The 18,268-nt window shown below is 35.1% G+C and overlaps 1 protein-coding gene across 1 annotated transcript in view; it reads right to left on the reverse strand.

Annotated features, from left to right (window-relative positions):
• Positions 1 to 18,268, reverse strand: part of ADAMTS6 (ADAM metallopeptidase with thrombospondin type 1 motif 6) — a gene marked incomplete at both ends in the record, with an annotated part of 308,213 nt that overhangs the window by 56,814 nt on the left and 233,131 nt on the right. The window contains 5 exons of the mRNA XM_080703170.1: positions 6,829 to 6,967; positions 7,403 to 7,566; positions 9,632 to 9,712; positions 11,158 to 11,281; positions 12,877 to 13,010. Coding sequence (XP_080559296.1) covers positions 6,829 to 6,967; positions 7,403 to 7,566; positions 9,632 to 9,712; positions 11,158 to 11,281; positions 12,877 to 13,010 — 642 coding nt within the window. The remainder of the gene's footprint in view (positions 1 to 6,828; positions 6,968 to 7,402; positions 7,567 to 9,631; positions 9,713 to 11,157; positions 11,282 to 12,876; positions 13,011 to 18,268) is intronic.

Here is an 18,268-nt window from a genome sequence, read left to right on the forward strand (position 1 = left end):
TGGGAGACTTTAACACTCCTCTCACACCATTAGACCGATCTTCTAGACAAAAGGTCAGTAGAGATGCCTCAGACCTAAAGAAAACCATAAATCAAATGGATCTGTTTGACACGTATAGAACATTTCACCCAACTACAGCAGAGTTCACATTTTTCTCAACTGCTCACGGAACCTTCTCCAAAATAGATCCATCTTGGACCACAAAGTGAGCACTAGCAAATTCAAAAAATGTGACATACTTCTCAGTATCGTTTCAGATCATAATGCAATGAAACTAGAAATCAACTATAAGAAGATCCAGAGAAACCACACAAATGTGTGGAGACTGAATACCACACTGCTGAATGAAGAATGGTTCATAGAAGAAGTACAGGGTGAAATCAAGAAATTTCTAGAAACAAACAAAAATAGAGATACAACATATCAAAACCTCTGGGATACTTTGAAGGCAGTATTAAGAGGATAACTCATAGCACTGAGTGCTCACATGAGAAAAACAGAAAATCATCAAATAAATAACCTAATGACACACCTAAAGCCCTTAAAAAACAGGAACAATTTAACCCCAAAGCCAGTAGAAGACAGGAAATTATTAAAATCAGAACAGAAATCAGTGAAGTAGAGAATAAAAAAAGTACAGAAAATCAACAAAACCAAAAGCCAGTTTCTCAAAAAAATTAACAAGATAGATAAACCACTAATCAACCTAAACCCCCAAAAAGAGAAAATCAACCCAAATTATGAAGATAAGAGATGAAAAGGGAGATAATACTACTGACAGTGTAAAAATCCAGATTATCAGAAACTACTTTGAAAAACTATACTCCAACAAAATGGAAAATTGGAGGAAATTGACAACTTTATAGATAAATATAACCTGCCAAAACTGAATCAAGAAGATTTAGAAAGTTTTTTATTTTTTTAGTGGTGCATTGTAGTCATACATCTTAATGGGGTACAAGATGGTGGAGACATACATGCACACATCACCCAATGTCAATCTAGTGATTGACATTGAAATTTTTGTTAAAGAATATCATACGCATTAGATAATTTCCCTCTTCCTCCTCCCATCCTCTCAGTTAGGTCGCCTTATTTGCTCATCTATAGTATCTCCTTTTTCATCTAGAATTCCTTCTATGACCCATTTTCTCCCTAGCTTCTGCATATTAGGAAGAGCATCCAATTTCTTATATTTTTGTGACTGGCTAATCTCACTTAGCATAATGTTCTTCAGTTCCATCCATTTCCCTGTAAATGATGTAATTGTGTTTTTCTTTATGGCTGATTAAAATTCCATTGTGTAAATGTCAATGTCCACCACTCTCAATATGTCCCACTTATAAAAAAAATAAAAATTAAATTAAAAAATAATTCCATTGTGTATATATCCCATAGTTTTGTAATTCATTCATCTGTTGATGGACATCTTGGCAATGGTGACTTGTGCAGCTATGAACAGAGATACATGCATTGGTTTGGTTGTTTGGTTTCCTTTCTTTTGGGTAGATACCCAGAAGTGGCATTGCTGGATCATATCATATGTTCCCATTCTTCTGAGGAACCTCCATACTGTTTTCCAAAGTAGTTGCACTAATTTGCAATCCCACCAACAATGTATTAGAGTTCCCACTTCTCCACATCCTTGCCAGTATTTGTTGTTGTTTGTGTTTTGAATGATTGTCATTCCAGAGTGTTCATTTTAGAAGGTTAAAACTTTCAATGAATCTCTATGACAATACTTTAACCTTGGCTGCACATTAGAATTACCTAGATATCTTTTCAAAATCTAATGACCAGTCCATACCCCCTAAACAAGTATCAGGATCCTTTAAATTCTTCTGATGGATGGACTTCTTGTTAATGGAAGAAAAAACTCAGTGGAGCTAGGGAGGTGGTTTTAGGGGAACAGGAGAGGGAAAAGAGAGGATCTTTGAAGGAATTTTGGCTTTGTGTACATATGTAAGAATAACAATGTCAATCTCAGTACTCTCTATAGAGAAAGTGAGGTATAGGAGGAAGGCATCAAGTATTGTGTGCATGTATGTCATTGTCAACATGATTTACAATTGATGTTAGACTATAATGCACAAATAAAAGAATATTTAAAAAAATAAAACAATATACTTCTTCTGATGTTTCCAATGTGCACCAAAGTTAAGATCCATTGCCCTAGGAAAGTATTTGAAAACACGTATTTGCAAGCTAGGGAAGGAGATATATTTGAGTGGGTATACAACATGCTTCTCTATAGAGGTTGCTAACTGGTGGTGAAAAAACTCCAAGGTAACAGATCATTTAATTATTAGAGAAATGCTACATACACTAGTGACCAAATTTCTTGATTCCAGCAAGGAGCTTCACTTGAATTCTGCTTACAAAATAGGGATAATAATAGCAACATCTTCTTATATGGGTGTTGAGAATGATCAAATTAATTAGGGCATCAGAAAATGTTTATAAACTATAACATTTCTTATTTTTTATTACATAAATGAGTAGAACTATCTGTAATTAAACGAACAAACAAAACCTAGTGGTGATGTGGATTACAGCCATAACATAGACTGTTACCTAAAAGACTAGTTACTTGTTTTATTAGGCATTGACTTGAGGAAATCTAAGTGTCTAGCCCAGAGTTTCAGAGTTTCTGAAAGTATGATTTCTGAACCAGTAGCACCAACATTACCTGGAAACTTATTAGAAATGCAAACCCCTGTAACTTATGCTAGATCTACTGAATCAGAAACTGAGACCAAACCATGAAATCTGTGCTTTAACAAGACTTCCAGCTGATTCTGACACATGCCAACATTTGAGAAGCACACATCTAGCCAAATATCAGTAAAAAGAGAGGATGTATGATTAAGACCAAAGGATGAATGCATATTTGTTATTTTAACCTTTAAAAGTTAGAGTGCCATGATACACTGACATAATTCTAAAAAAAATCTTTATATTTTAAAATAGTACAATTTTCATCATTCAGCCAAGCTTTATCAATTTAACACATTATTGCAATCATTCATTCAATGGTAGCACATAAATTTGGGAGTCAGGTAAATATAGCTTAGTTAAGGAATAAAGAAACAAACTCTAGTAGGAATAACAATGGTGCTGAAAATAGTGACGTTTTAGTCCATAAGAGTCATAGCTGTATCTTAAAAAATCCCATTTATCCTGAAGACAACACCCTGTCGCTTCTCAATGTTCCCAATCAGGCTAAGGAAGTGTTTCATCCACTGACTCAGAGAAAAGACCATTACTTGGACTGAATCACCACCAATGTTTCCTGCATATTAGATTTGTCATTGGATCTGCTAAGCAACAGAAAAAACAATTTCAAAACTTCTTATCTTAAAATATCTCTTAAGGGAATGCTATCATTATTCCAAAATTCAATCAAAGTGAAAAAGTCTCGACATTAGTAAAACATATGCAAGACAATAACAGGTAAGAACACGAAGAAATCTTGTGGGACTAAGTTCATCGAGATTTCTTGTTTTCTCTTTTTCCATTAAAAAAAATACTGATAGCCTCCAGATACCCAGAACCTGCCTTGAGAGACAGAAGTGGAATATCACAGTTAAAAATTGACACTGGTGTTTATCCCTAGTATTTGAGTGAAAAGTAAATAGCAATGACTTTTTCTTGAAATGACATCTTCTTAACTATAGATGACATAGAATTTACTCTTACTGAGTAAATGACTATAGCTCTCTCTTTCATCAGTGTTCCTGAGCCCTAAGTTACATTAGTTTTCTCATACATAAGCTTCTTCTTTTTAAAGAATGTGTGGTTAAAAGCAGACATATGCATAGGAAGAGTAATTTCAATAATTGAAATCTGCACCTATATCCTAAGATATCCTATGTCCTGCTCTACTTCTAGAGTTTCTACCTATTCTTAATATAGAAAACAGAAGGGCTTGGTTTTACTTACTTATGCTAATGAAAATTATGCTCTTTCTCTTTGGCAATTGCTTCACCTATCCTATAATAGAATTAGCAATTCTAAACTCTCATTCATATTCTGGAAAGAAGATGTACAAATACATACTTGCCAAAATTAATTCCTTTCTCTCTTTCACTTAAATATTTACTGAGTGTCTACTGTGTTCCAGATATTGACTTGTACAAAACAAGTCTACAAAGAGGCATCGATTTCAGTGGTAGAGCTGTGGATTCTGTATTTCCAGAGTACTAGGTTTCAATTCCTTTTAAAAGCCAAGAGACGAGGTACATAAAACCAAGCAAGCATGAGAATAATGTAGAGAGCTTGTTAGAACATAGATAGTTTGGCCTGACTCTGAGAGTTTCTATTTGTAGGACTGAAATGGGGTCTCCAAATTAGCATTTTTAGCAACTTTCCCATTGATATTGATACTTCTTATTCAGGGACCATACTTTGAGGCTCATCAAGACATATTGCCAGCTCTTTCACACTATGCCTGCAACTTTCAAGCACTGTACTTCCCTCTCCCAAAAAAGGAAATGATCTCATGAATGACCATAATCACTCACAACCAAGCAGAGTTTGAGCTCCTGGTGCTACCTCAAATATTCAAGATCAGCAGCTCCAGAATCAAAGAAGTATTGTAAGAAAGGAAAAAAAAAAAACTTTCCTTCTAGGGGGCCTTCTCCCTTCCTGATTTTCTTTTGTTTTATCCCCTATCATAAGAAATCATTTCTATTTCTCAAAACAAGCATTATAGAAAAGAATGACATTCATTTGGATTTTTTTCATACTTTTTTTTACCTCAATTAAAATCAGTTTTTCTTCCAGATTAAGTTCTCATGGACTTCTCCCTCACTCCCATTTCTTTTTTTTTTTTTTTTTTGGACTATCTCCTCTCTGAACAAATAGAATCATAGGGTTGAAGGAACATTGAGAATTCACTTAATCCCTCCTTGGCCCCAGACAAGGCTGTGTCTAAACCATCCCCAAATATAGCCATTTCAGCAAAAGAAGAACAGGCACTAAGAATTTCCCATTCAACATTCTGTCACATACTTGAAGATACTAACATGCTTCTCTTTAGCCTTCTTTTCTTTACTAATCAACCTCAATTTTAGGCTTTCCTTATTAGATTTCCTAAACTTTAAATTAGTTAGACTCTTTTTTAATAAACCTATCCCACTTGACCTCAGGGCCTGAATTATATATGTATTGTTCTAATAAAGACTTTTTGTTGGTATGTGGAAAGGAGGAGAGTAATTTATAGGTTGACTAAAGGAACTTAATTAGAACAAAGGAGGATATATGCATAAATGCCACTAAAAAACAATGCAGTGGTGGCACTTACTTGAACAGTTGGATAAAGATAATCAACAGTGACATTAATCACAAATATAATTTTATTTATTAAGAGAAATGGTAGTGCATTATAGTTTTTTAAACTTTCTACTATTAATCACCAACCATTTCATACATAAAGTGAATGGAAATTAAAAAACTTTTAAAGTATGCCACAAATCATACATAACCATGTTTCATGATACTTCAATCGAGAGAACATTAATATATTATTATTCTTCACTTGCTTTTTATGTTTTTTATATTGTACAATGTTTACCACTGAAATTGGAATTCTAGTTAATTGATTATTAATTCTATGAGTCTAAAAATACTGCTGAGGGCACTGTTCAGTGGTAGAGTGCTTGCCTAGTCATGCACAAAGTCCCTGGGTTCAATACCTGGCACTAAAAAAATAAAGATACTGAATCTGTTTTATGATAATTTTTCTAAAAATTATTTTTCTAATTAGAGCCTTGAAATCAGTTACTTAGAGAGTTGGTGAATAAAGGACAAAATAGGATGTGAAATATGTTTCTGCACAGCATAGAAAGGGAAGATAGGCAACACATTAAGTGATTCAGCTTGTTTCCATTTTATCCATTCTAACCATCATTACTCAAGACCTAATCTTTGCTTTTGCAGTGGTGAGGCGCTCTACTCCGGCCTAGGCCTGAGCCACAGGTTTGCTCCCCTGCCTATGGGGTCAAGGTGTACGGTGGAGGCGATGCATTTAGTCTCCAGAGAGAAGGAAGATGCTGCTCGCACAGCACTTCTACTCACCAGTCCATGCAGCAGCAAGGGTGTTGGCTTTGAAGGAAGCCAACTGTCCTGCTCTCCCAGCCAGAGGTAAAGAATTGCATTGGTGGCCACTAGAGGGAGGAGGATTAGGAATAGAGTAAATTGTGGGGAAAAGGCACCCATGAAAAACGCACATGGGACAACCAACACATCACCAACCACTGCCTAGTAGCTAATTCTACCTCTCCGAGGGGCTGTAATGGGGTCAGTATACACCATTAGCCCAGGCTTCAGTAATTATTGTAGCATCCCAGAACACAGTCCCTTCACTTTGATGGCTGGAGAAGGGAGTTAGAATAGGACGGTGGGAAATACACGAGCATACACACACACAAGCACAGGCATACATTTTCATCCCCCACTCCAAGAAGTTGTGTCTGTGATGTCTGATTCTTGCTCATTTTCTTATTTAAAACTCTTGAGATTCTTTACCAAGAATGTGTTCATGAAAAGCAAACAGCCCACCTTCCAGATAGTCTCGGGAGAAGCACCAGCAGAGACACTCACTGTGCCAAGATGTATTTTACCAACAAATCTGTATAAATTACACGAGGTTAAAAACAAATGGAATATAATATAATTAAAGCAAAGTTTCTTTTGCTAAATTACAGCTTGAAGCAAACCTGCAAAAAATGTTTCCAATTAGCTTCTTCAGAAAACACAAAGCATAGCTCAGATTATGTTTTGCTCTCCATCCTGCCCGCTGGGTTGGCTGCCTAGTGGGTGTCTTACCTCCAGCACAAGTAGCTGAGCATTCGGACCAAGGCTGATGATTCCACGTGAAGCCAACTTCATTGTCTCCGCTGCCAGTCCGAGTGATGGGAACGTTGAACTTATACCGAATTCCTAAATTCTGTTCCTGGAGCAGAACCTGCCATTGAAAACAACTGGTGAAGATAATTAAAATACGATGAGATTTTATTCAGATATTTATTATTTCTTTTGAAGAGGAAAAAACGTCATAAAGCAAGTCTTATAGGAAATTTCAGACAACTTTTAAAACACATGCATTTGTATAAAATTTTCTTCTTCCATTTTCATGGGTATCCTGGGGCCATTTCTCTCATATGTTTTGTTTGGCTATACAAATATTATTCAAGAAAGCATTGAAAAGATAAAGACAGTCATACAGAAAGAGCACTGGGACATTAACTCTGCACTAATTCTATGTCCTTGGGCAAATTGTTTTACCTTTATTTACCTTAATTTCACCCCCTGTAAAAGAGAAATAATAAAATCGGATCTCTTCTTATCTCACAAGGGGAAATTATAAACAGTAGAAATAAAATGACAGAGACACATTTACCATTACAATGAGATTTTCAGAGGTGGGTCCTAGAGCTTCCAAGGATTCAGGCTCATCAGTCGGTCTCTTGTAGTGGAAAGCCGTCCCAGCAACATCAAACTTCCTAGGCCAATCAATAGTCCAGGCACCGTTAATATAGTAATCATCCCCTTCAGATTTTAAAGCTGGAAAACAAATAAAAACCTACCTAAAAATGTGAAACTTCACTTAGCAAATTACCACAGATTACCACACTAAGTTATGTAATGAATACCCATTTCATTTAGAGAGATGACGCCTGGGTTTTTTTTTTTTTTCATTTTCTTAAATACAAATTACACAGTAATTTTTCACATGAATGTTAAGGAGATATTACTTATGAATTTATAATTTCATTGATGGAAAAGAATGAAAGGTTTATCTAGAGGAATAAACATGGAGCCAGCAAGGAAAGTTAAAACAAAAACAATGACTGAGGATGAAGGTGGAGGTGGGACAGACTTTCCAAATATTATAACAGCAACTGAGTATGAGTGGGGAGAACCTGAGGTCTGGCACACAGACCAACACACACAACAATGGAAAGAAACAGAGAGTTAAGAAACAGACCCAAGTGCATGTGGGAATTTGATATATGGCAAAGAACGTATTTTAAATTAGGAAAGAGAACACGAAATGGGACTGACAAAAGACTAGACTTTAGGGGAAAATCCTGAATTTATATCTCACCCTTTATACAAGAATAAATGTCACACTTCCACCTCTTGCTAGATATTCAAAAGAATTAAAAGCAGATACTAAAATTCTTATATATGCATGTTGATACGTAGTATTATTCCCAATAGACAAAAGATGGAAACAATCCAAATATCCATCAGTAGATGAATGGATAGACAAATTGTAGTTTATATGATACAGTGAAATATCATTCAGCCATAAAAAGGAATACCACATTGATACATGCTCTAAACTCAAAACATTATGCTGAGGGCGAGAGGCCAGAGAGAAAAGTTTATGTACTGCATACTTCCATTTATATGATATATCCAGAATAGATAAAAATCCATTGAGAAAGAGAGCAGGTTGTTGGTTGACAGGGGCTGGAGGATAGGAAGTAACTGATTAATCAATACAGGCTTTTCATCTGAAGTGATTAAAGTGTTGTGGAATGTAAATAAAGGCCACCCGATTTTTCATTTTAAATGATTAATTTTATGTAATGTGAATTTCACCTTGCTAAAAATAAAGCTAAACAGAGAAAGAATAAATGTCATATGAATATATGCTTAAATTAAATATAGTTAAGCCGGGTGTGGTGGCACACGCTTGTAATCCCCACGCTTGGGAGGCGGAGACAGGAGGATGGCGCAGGTTTGAAGACAGCCTCACTGGCTTAAGAGACCTTGTTTCCAAATAACAAATATAAGTATTTAAAAAAATAAGTCTTGGAGTGTAGCCTGGAGGTAGAAGGACTTCCAGGAACCCCAGTACCACCCAAAAATAAATAAATAAATAAAGTTAAATGATAAACTTTTAAAATAAAATATAGACCTTTTTCTTATAACATTAGGGTATGGGAAGTTTTTCTAAGTATGACAGGATATTTAAAAACTATCAGGAAAGGAGGCTAGAGATATATCTCAGAGAGAGATAAGTTGCTTTGCAAGTATGAGGCCCTGAGTTCAATCCCTAGTACCTAAACAGGAGTAGGGAAGCCAGGTGTAAAGGAACATGCCTGAAATACCAGTACTTGGGAGGCTGAAACAGGAGGACTACAAGCTTGAAGCCAATCTCACCAACTTATCAATTCACTGTTTCAAAATTTAAAATGAAGCCAGGTATGGTGGTACATGCTTGTAATCCCAGTACTTAGGAGGCTGAGACAGGAGGATCACAGGTTCAAGGCCAGCCTCAGTTACTTAGTGAGGCCCTCAGCAACTTAGTAAAACCTTGTTTCAAAATAAAGAATAAAAAATGGGGCTGGAGTAGCCTAGAGGTAGATACCTCCTGCAAGTTGTGTAAACCCTAGCCTCAATAAAAATCCAGTTTAAAAAATCAAATAATTAACCCAGTGAAGAATAAGGCATTCGTTTTTCTGTCTAGCATTTTACATGTGGTCTTAAAAAACTTGCATTCCCTTCATTTTAGCATGGAAGTGTTCTGCCTTAGAGCAGTATATGTCTTTGGCTTCATGACACTGTACTGCTTTCCCTTGTTTCTTAATTTTTAAAACCTAGAAGAATCACTTACCAATATAGTTCTTTGACACGGCTACTTCTCTGACTTCAATGTGAACGGAGCCTCTTGGTATTTGCACCACTTCCATGTAGCCTGCAACACAGAAGACAGCCAGGAATGAGCAGCAGTCTCAGCCAGAAAACGAGTATTTAGAAACATCCAGTAGAAGCGTGTCCTCAATTCTCCTCTCCCCTCCTCTCCTCCTCTTCGCTTTCTTTTCCTTTAATTTCTTTCTTTCTTCTTTTCTTCTTTCTTTCTTTCTTTCTTTCTTTCTTTCTTTCTTTCTTTCTTTCTTTCTTTCTTTCTTTATTGCTTGCTTGCTTGCTTGCTTTCCTTCTTTCTTTCTCTGTGTGTGACCACTGGTGGTTGAACCCAGGGGCATTCTACCCCTGAGCTCCAGGCCTTTTTAATTTTTATTGTTGAGAGAAAGACTCACTAAGTTACAGAGGCTGTCCTTGAACCTGCAATCCTCCTGCCTCAGTCTCCCATGAATAGGAATTACAGGTTACAGGCAGGCATCACACCCAGCTTCCATAATTTCTTTAACTCTATACATTATAAATTTTAAAATGTGCTGAGCCAGACATGGTGGCATATACCTGTAATCCTAGTTTTTGGGAGGCTGAGACAGAAGGATCACAGGTTCTAAACTAGTCTCAGCAATTTAGTAAGGATCTCAACAACTTAGTGAAACTCTGTTTCAAAATTTAAAAAACAAAAAAATAGGGGTGGGAGTACATCCCAGAAGCAGAATGCCTTTGGGTTCCATCCCCAGTGACACACACACACACACACACACACACACACACACACACACACTGAAAATGTGGGCAAATTCTTCTTTGAGTTCATGAATATATATTAAAATATTAAAATTTTTCTCTAAAATTATCTTGAGATTTTTAAAAGCCTCCACATGCATAATAATGCCTTTTTTTCTCAACATATGATCTGTACATCCATGCTCTGTGGGTATTCATACTTTAAAGAAGCATGGTAAGCTGAATATGGTGGCATACTCCTGTAGTCCCAGCCACCTAAGAGACTAAGGCAGAACAAATGCCTGAGCCTAGGAGTTCAAGGCCAATCTAAACAACACAATGAGTCACCATCCCCAAAACAGAAAAAATAATTCTGGAGATGTAGTTCAGTTTGAGTGCTTGGTGCTTGCCCTGGGTTCAATCCCCAGCACTAAATTAAAAAAGAGGAAACAGAAAAAAAAAGGGGTGGGAGGGAATGAGGGGTGAAGGGAAGGAAGGAAGGAATGGATGAGAAAGATAAAGAAAGGGAGAGAGGGAGAGGGAAGGGAAAGGGGAGAGTCAACATAGACTTGACTTTGTGGCTAAATGAAGTCACGTAGAGAGAGAATAACATTTCCTTAAAATATCTTATATGAAGGCACACTTAATACTTAAAGGACTGAAAGCAACCTGGGGAAAAACATTGTTTAATTAAGGACATTTTAAAGTATGAGAGGAAGAGAAATCAAGTGATTTAACCAGCCCAAGTCCAGCAGAGGAAAAATTTTCCACACTCACCTCCTCTGGGCAACGAGTCATTGAAGAACCCTTCAATGGCATCGCATGTGCTTCCATCCCCTCCACAGACTCGACATCGGTCTTCTCTAGCATCAGATCCCAAAATATTATCACAGCCTACATGCTGGAAATAGAGAAGAACACTCAGTGTGTCAAAAGGAGGAAATGTTGGAACCATAACCAATCAAGTACACGTGGCTCACTTATTTACTTGAGTTTCCAGTAAAACAAATCAAAATAGGAAATGCTTTCCTATTTATGTTCATTCTCCAGTAAGTCCCAGTGAACATTTCCCAACAAATAAGTTTTAAGAAAGAATTTTTGACTTCTTAAAAATATATGCCCACATCTATATTTATATACTAGACCTCACCTTCTTTTATCGATTTCATGTTCTAATTCTTAAAGCATTATAATGTGTTATCAACAGGGTATTTCTTACACCCTCACTTAAGAAATTCAAGAACTAAAAAAATGGCTCATGGTAGTTTGCAGGGTTTTAACAGCAAGAGTTCTGACTGATGATTATGGTTTTCCCTTTCTAATCCAATTGTTGGTACCGATGATTAGCTGTGAAATTCACATCTGGGTAAATCTTCAAAAATGAATGCCTGTTCCCACTACCTAAGTGCAATCACCATAAACAAAAAGAAGATGCAAGCATACAATTTAAGAAGTCAAAAATCTACTTTTCAATTTTATATTCAATTATAAAAGTATGTATTTTTAACATATACACATGACTTGATGCTTGGATCTGTACATTTGACTGTTAGCCATTGATATCAAGCATGCAATCCATAGATGAAACTTGTAGGTAGATCTTTGTTATCTGAAAAACTTGAATACTGTCACAAAAACAACTTTTTCTTTAAGGAAGTAAAGAAACCTCCATAGACACATAAGCATAAAAACAAGCACACAAAAACTGGATCATCAGACACATTTGGAGGTAGGTAACTAGAAGGAACCAGAAGGATAGGAGATTTTCCAAGCAATTATGAGATTAAGCAAAACAGGCAATGCTTTAACTCTTCTTTCCAAGTTTGTACCACTGAGCTATGTGCTTCTCTTTAAAGTAAAACAAAACCAAACAAGCAAAAAACAAAAGTTATAAGGACAGTGGTTTTGTGGTTTTTCTGATTATGATAAAATTCATACACAGGTTTAAGAAAATAGCGTGGATTTGCTTCTACAACTCCCAAGTCGTCTGACTAATTCCCTAAAGTAAATGCTTTAATAAGATAAAGACTAACTCTATAATGAAAACCATCATAAATGCTCCAAAAAATAAAGTAGGAGGAGCATAGTTGTTTCACACTTTGAGGGAAAATTATGCTATGAAATACATAAAGTCTTCCAATGACAACATGTGGTAGCCATATGAACAAGAGCTGGATCCTTGTTCCCTCTTTTTTTCCCTATTGTTTTGTTTGTAAACAAAACAGAAGAATAATGGAAGTTAAAGTCCAAAATATCTTCATACCCTGGCAATTGCTATGAACATAACTAGAATATAAGAATAAATCTCATTTGCATGGCACTTAAATATGAATGGGTCATTCTACAAACTACATATATTGTCATCCTTTATTGAAAACTGAATTTCTCTAAAATGTGGCTCTTTAAAAAAACTGATCATAGAATTAAAGAGAAGCTACTATCTAAGAAAAAGATAAAAGTCTCAAAAACTTCATCAAAGAACAAACTCCAAGCCACCTTGCATTCTCCATTGATACAGATATCCAGTGAATCTGCATTGCACTGGGTCCCATCGATCACCGCAGGGGCGCGTTCAGTGTAGAAATTGTAACCTTCAGCCAAGCAGTTTAATGCACACGGTTTTACCCCACCTGGAAAAATACGGTTAAAAAAATGGAGTGGTTCTATTAATGATCATGTATTCTGTATTATTCATAGCAAAGTTATAACTCATATAGACACAATTTTTTACTATACCACAAAAATGTGCAATTTATTTTTTATTTCTTCATGTTTATTTTCATTGATTATGCAATTAAAGGAGGACTGTGGGTCAGCTTTAAGGTGCTACTCCTATATATTTACTAGATATTTTAGTTCAAAGAGATTCACAGTGAAGGTTCTTGAATGTTTAAAATTGGATAGAAAAAATTATCTTAAGAACCTTGTTAGGAAAATAAAGTTTAAGAATGCTTAAAACAATAACTTTGTATAACAAGAATTTATGTTACATATACTACTGGTGCTGATACAGAAACTGTATTACCTCAAGCTAGGATATGGCAGTGCAGTGGTAAAACAAAATGAAATTTGTACCTGCCTTAAATATATCACATTCCATGAGCTTAGGTTTAACATGGAGATAAATTCCTATAAGATTAGCAAATCTAAGATAAAATTAATTATAGAATTAATTTTGAGTAATTCTGATTAAATAAATACAAATAAAATGTGAAATGTAATATTGGACTTGAATAATTAAAACAATGTCTAATGTTATTTTGTAAAAAATACACATAAACTTAAGCATTTTCATTTTGTCTCTGAAATTTTTTTGAGGTAGAAGAGATTGAACCTAGGGGCTAATTATTATACCTCTGAGCTACACCCTCAGCCCTATATTTTATTCTTTAGTTTGAAACAGGGTCTCACTAAGTTGTTGAACGACCTTACTAATTAACTGAGGCTGGCCATGAACCTGCAATCATCCTGTCTCAGCCTCCCACATACTGTGATTACAAGCATGCACCACCACATCCAGCTAAAATTTGTGTATTTTAAGATTTAAGTAAAAAATAGGCAAAACTAACGCAACTTTAAAAAGTACTTACCATGACTTTATGGTATATTAGAAAGAAATAAATATGAACTGATTGTAATGAAAATAGTATATGAAAAAGCTACTATTTATAAATTTAAAGTTATTGATTGAAATTATAACTGATGAATATTTTCTTTAAAACTTTATTTCATGAAGTTTAAAACACTTTGGCCTTATTCCATTTAGGATGATAAAATTCCTCATTAAAGTACAGTCTTCTGTAAATAAAACTGAAATAAAATCACATGCTGAGGTTCCAGTGATATTCTTAAAAACTAGGTTTTTGCAGTATGAAAGTTTGTAAAAGAAGGAAGCTGACAGAGTAGTGGATTCAGTGATTAGTTAAAAAGAGTACATTCCACTAAAAGAGATTACTGTTATAATTAAATTGTCATGCAAAAAGATATCCCAATGTCATCAGATGTTGTTTCAAGAGAAGATGAAAGCCTAGATTTTTTTTTCACTGTCAACTCTTCTGGTTTTTAAATGCTGGCAAACTGGTCCCTAAACTACCAGTTTATAACTCTGGTCTAAATTCATGTTTTCTTCCATTTTCTATGAGTTTTTGTATTACTTATAATGTTAGTTTCAGGCTTAGATTAATATATTTTGCTATACTGAGCACAGAAATAACAAGTAACAAATACAATAATTTCTTCCTGAAATAATATAAAACTATTTTCATTTATTTTTGTAAGATTCTCATGAATAAAGCTATTCTAAATTTCCAAAAATTTATTGGGATAATTTTCATTATTACCTAATATAATTCTTTATAATTCAAACCATTATAATTAATTAATAAAGCATAAATTAAATCAATAATTTAATAAATCAACAATTTATTAATAAATTAAATATTTGGCTTTACAAAGAGAACCTGACTCTTTTACTTACTCAACTTCAATATTTTTGATAGGACATAAAAACACTGTGGTTATGCTTTAGCCCGCCATATTATGTCATAATATAGAAATAAATTTCTTCTCTGTTTATTGCTGAAAACGTTTCCAGCTTCTCCTGCTACTATAGGATTTCAGAAGTGCTGCTTCTGAAACAACACTTCTGAAAATAAGTGGGGTAACATTAGTAAGATGGGGTGACATCAGTAAGATGGGGTAACATCAGTAATATGGAAGAAGTGGAGCTCTCTAACATCATCCATCTGCAGGAACATTGACCTTGACAACTACCCACAGATGAGATCACCTTTATGGGCACTGAGAATACGGTAAAGTTTCAGAATCATATTTTGAACAAAAACAGATGCACTGAATGAATGGGTTGAAGAACAGTTTCACTTTTATCTGCATCACCTTCCTCTCAAAACATCACCGCTCAGTGCAAAGAGGACCCCTTCAGACCACAATCACAGAGGAATATAGAGCATGAAAACAAGGCTCCCCTAGGTTTATGAGACACTGCCCAAGAGGCCCAATTATTTCACATTCAACCCAGAATACTGAGGTGACAGGAATGGCTTAAGTGGTTGGGAGAGACAGTGAACAAAATAAGTCACAGGCCTAACCAACCACTCTGCTGACCCCACAAGGAAGCCTATCCATGAGCTAACTGGGATGCTTTACCTGCGTACCCTCCCACAAGTGGACCATGGGCACCCCCAAAATCTGCATGCTTATTTCCCACTTCCTAAGAATACCAGCCTAAGTGTGATGCTATAAACAGCACATACAAGTGTCTAACACAGATATCTGACTCAACATTGCAGGACTGGACCAAGTCACACAATTTAAGCATTTTATTTTTATTTATTTATTTTTATTTATTCATTTATTTATTTATTTTTGCGGGTCTGGGGATGGAACCCAGGAGCATTCTACCTCCAAGCTACACCCCCTGCCCTATTTTTTATTATTTATTTTGAAGCTGGGTCTCACTGAGTTGCAAAGGGCGTTACTAAGTAGCTGAGGCTGTCAGCGAACTGCGATCCTCCAGTCTCAGCCTCCCAAATGCTGGGATTACAAGTGTGTGTCACCACGCCCGGCTCGATTTAAGCATTTTAAATGGCACTACTCTAAGAATAAAAACAAAACAAAAGGCTCTCAGCACCAGGGCTGGCTTTGTGGGATCTAGAGAGAGCATACAATCTTAAGAATTTCTCCCCAAGAGAGAACAAGAAGTGTGGAGTAGGCACACAGATAGTCAAAGTCTAACAGAATTAATAATTCCTAGCTGGGCTGTTGGTGAAGATGTATTTTTCTTGAAGCCAGTCAGTAAAGACAATAAAAGGTAAATAGTTCAAATATGGAGACAACAACATAATACTTCAAAGAAGGAGAAAAACATAAGGCCTGGGTTCAATCCCCAATAGAAAAACACACAAACAAATAAACAAAAAAAAATTAAGAGATCTACAATATAGAAAACATGCAGCCAGGCGCGGTGGCGCACACTTGTAATCCCTGTGCTTGGAAGACAGGAGGATCTCCCAGGTTCGAAGCCAGCCATGCTGGTTTAAGAGACTCTGTTTCCAAATAAAAATATAAAATAGGTCTGGGAGTGTAGCCCAGAGGTAGAAGGGCTTCCAGGAACCCCAGTATCACACACAAAAAAATAAAAAGAATAAAAGAAAGAAAGATAAAACATGCATATAGACAAACAAAATAAAACAAAAATTCTGAAACTAAAGAATGCAATAAATAAAATAAAAAGTGCAACAGACAGCATCGATAGTAGATCACCAAGAAGAAGAAAGACTGTGAACTCAAAAACAGGTCATTTGGAAAAAACAATGAAAAGGAATGATGGAAGCCTATAAAATTTATGTGACACCATCAAAATAGCTACAACACTCACACTATGGTAATCTTGAAAGAGGAAGAGTGAAAGCAGGAGAAAGCTTATTTGAAATAATACTGGCTGAAAATTTCCCAGATATAAAAAGTCTCATGATAACAACCAGGTACGAAGCTCAAAGTTCTCCCGTAAGTTTCAACCCAAAGAGGAGCTCACAATATATTAACCAAACTATGAACAATCAAAGAAAACAAGAGAATGCTGAAGCAATTTAAAAGAGATGGAGGCGGGGGAGTAAAAAAAAAATTGTGACATATAAAAGAACTCAGTGACTCTATCCAAAGATTTCTCTGCAGAAACCTTGCAGGCCAGGACAGACTGGGATGATAGATTGAAAATGCCCAAAGAAAAAACTGCCAATAAAGAATACTTCACCTGACAAAGCTGTCCTTCAAGAATGGAGGAGAAAGATTTTCCCAAACAAACAAAAGCGGAGAGGATTCATCACCACTAGACCTGCTATACAAGAAATGCTAAAAGGAATTCTTCAAGCTGAAATGTAAGGATGCTAATTAGTAACATGAAAACATATGAAAGTATAAAATTCACTGGTTTATAAAAGTAAGTATATAGTCAAATTCAGAATACTCTTAATACTTCCATGATGGCGTGTAAATAACTTATAATTCTGGTATAAAAGCTAGCATGTAAAAATATTGAAATAACTACCTACAATAATTTGTTCATGATACATAATAGAAAAAGTTGTAATATGTGATGTCAATATACATAAAATGAGGAAGTAAAAAGTGTAGAAATTTTTATGTGATCAAATTTAAATTGTTGTCAGCATAAAACAGACCGCTGTAACTATAAGATATTTCATCTAAGTCTCATGATAACAACAAAAGAAAACTTTGTAGATACACAAAGAAGAAACAGAAAAGAATCAAACCACAAAAGATAGTAAGAAAAGAAAAAAGGAGCAAAATGATCTATAAGACAGAAAAAAATGAAGAAATGCAATGCTAAGCCTTTACCAACATTTAAATATAGGCAGAGTAAAAAGATTACAAATATAGTTTGAATTATATTAAATGTAATTTAAATATGAATAGATTAAATTATTTGATCAAAAGACATTGAATAATGAATAGATTAAAAAAAAAGACCCAGTTACATACTCCCACGTGACCCTTTTCAGATTTAAGGACACAGTAGGCTGAAAGTGAAAGGATAGAAAAAGATATTCCAAGAAAGTGAAAGATGTCTACAATAAAAATAAAAAACACTAATGGAAGAAACTGAATAAGAGAAATATATACATATGAAATCCATAATGTTTATGAACTAGAATTAATATTGTTAAATATTATTAAATATAATTGATACTTCCTAAAGCAATTTACAAATTTAAGGTGATCCTCAACCAAATACTGGCAACATTTTCTGCAACTATAAAATTTATAAACAAGCACAAAAAAATCCAGACTAGCAACAATCCTAATGAAAAACATACGGAGACATCACAATATCTGACTTCAAAATATA

Source organism: Muscardinus avellanarius (genome assembly GCF_963383645.1).
Source record: "Muscardinus avellanarius genome assembly, chromosome: 1".
Lineage (NCBI taxonomy): Eukaryota > Metazoa > Chordata > Mammalia > Rodentia > Gliridae > Muscardinus > Muscardinus avellanarius.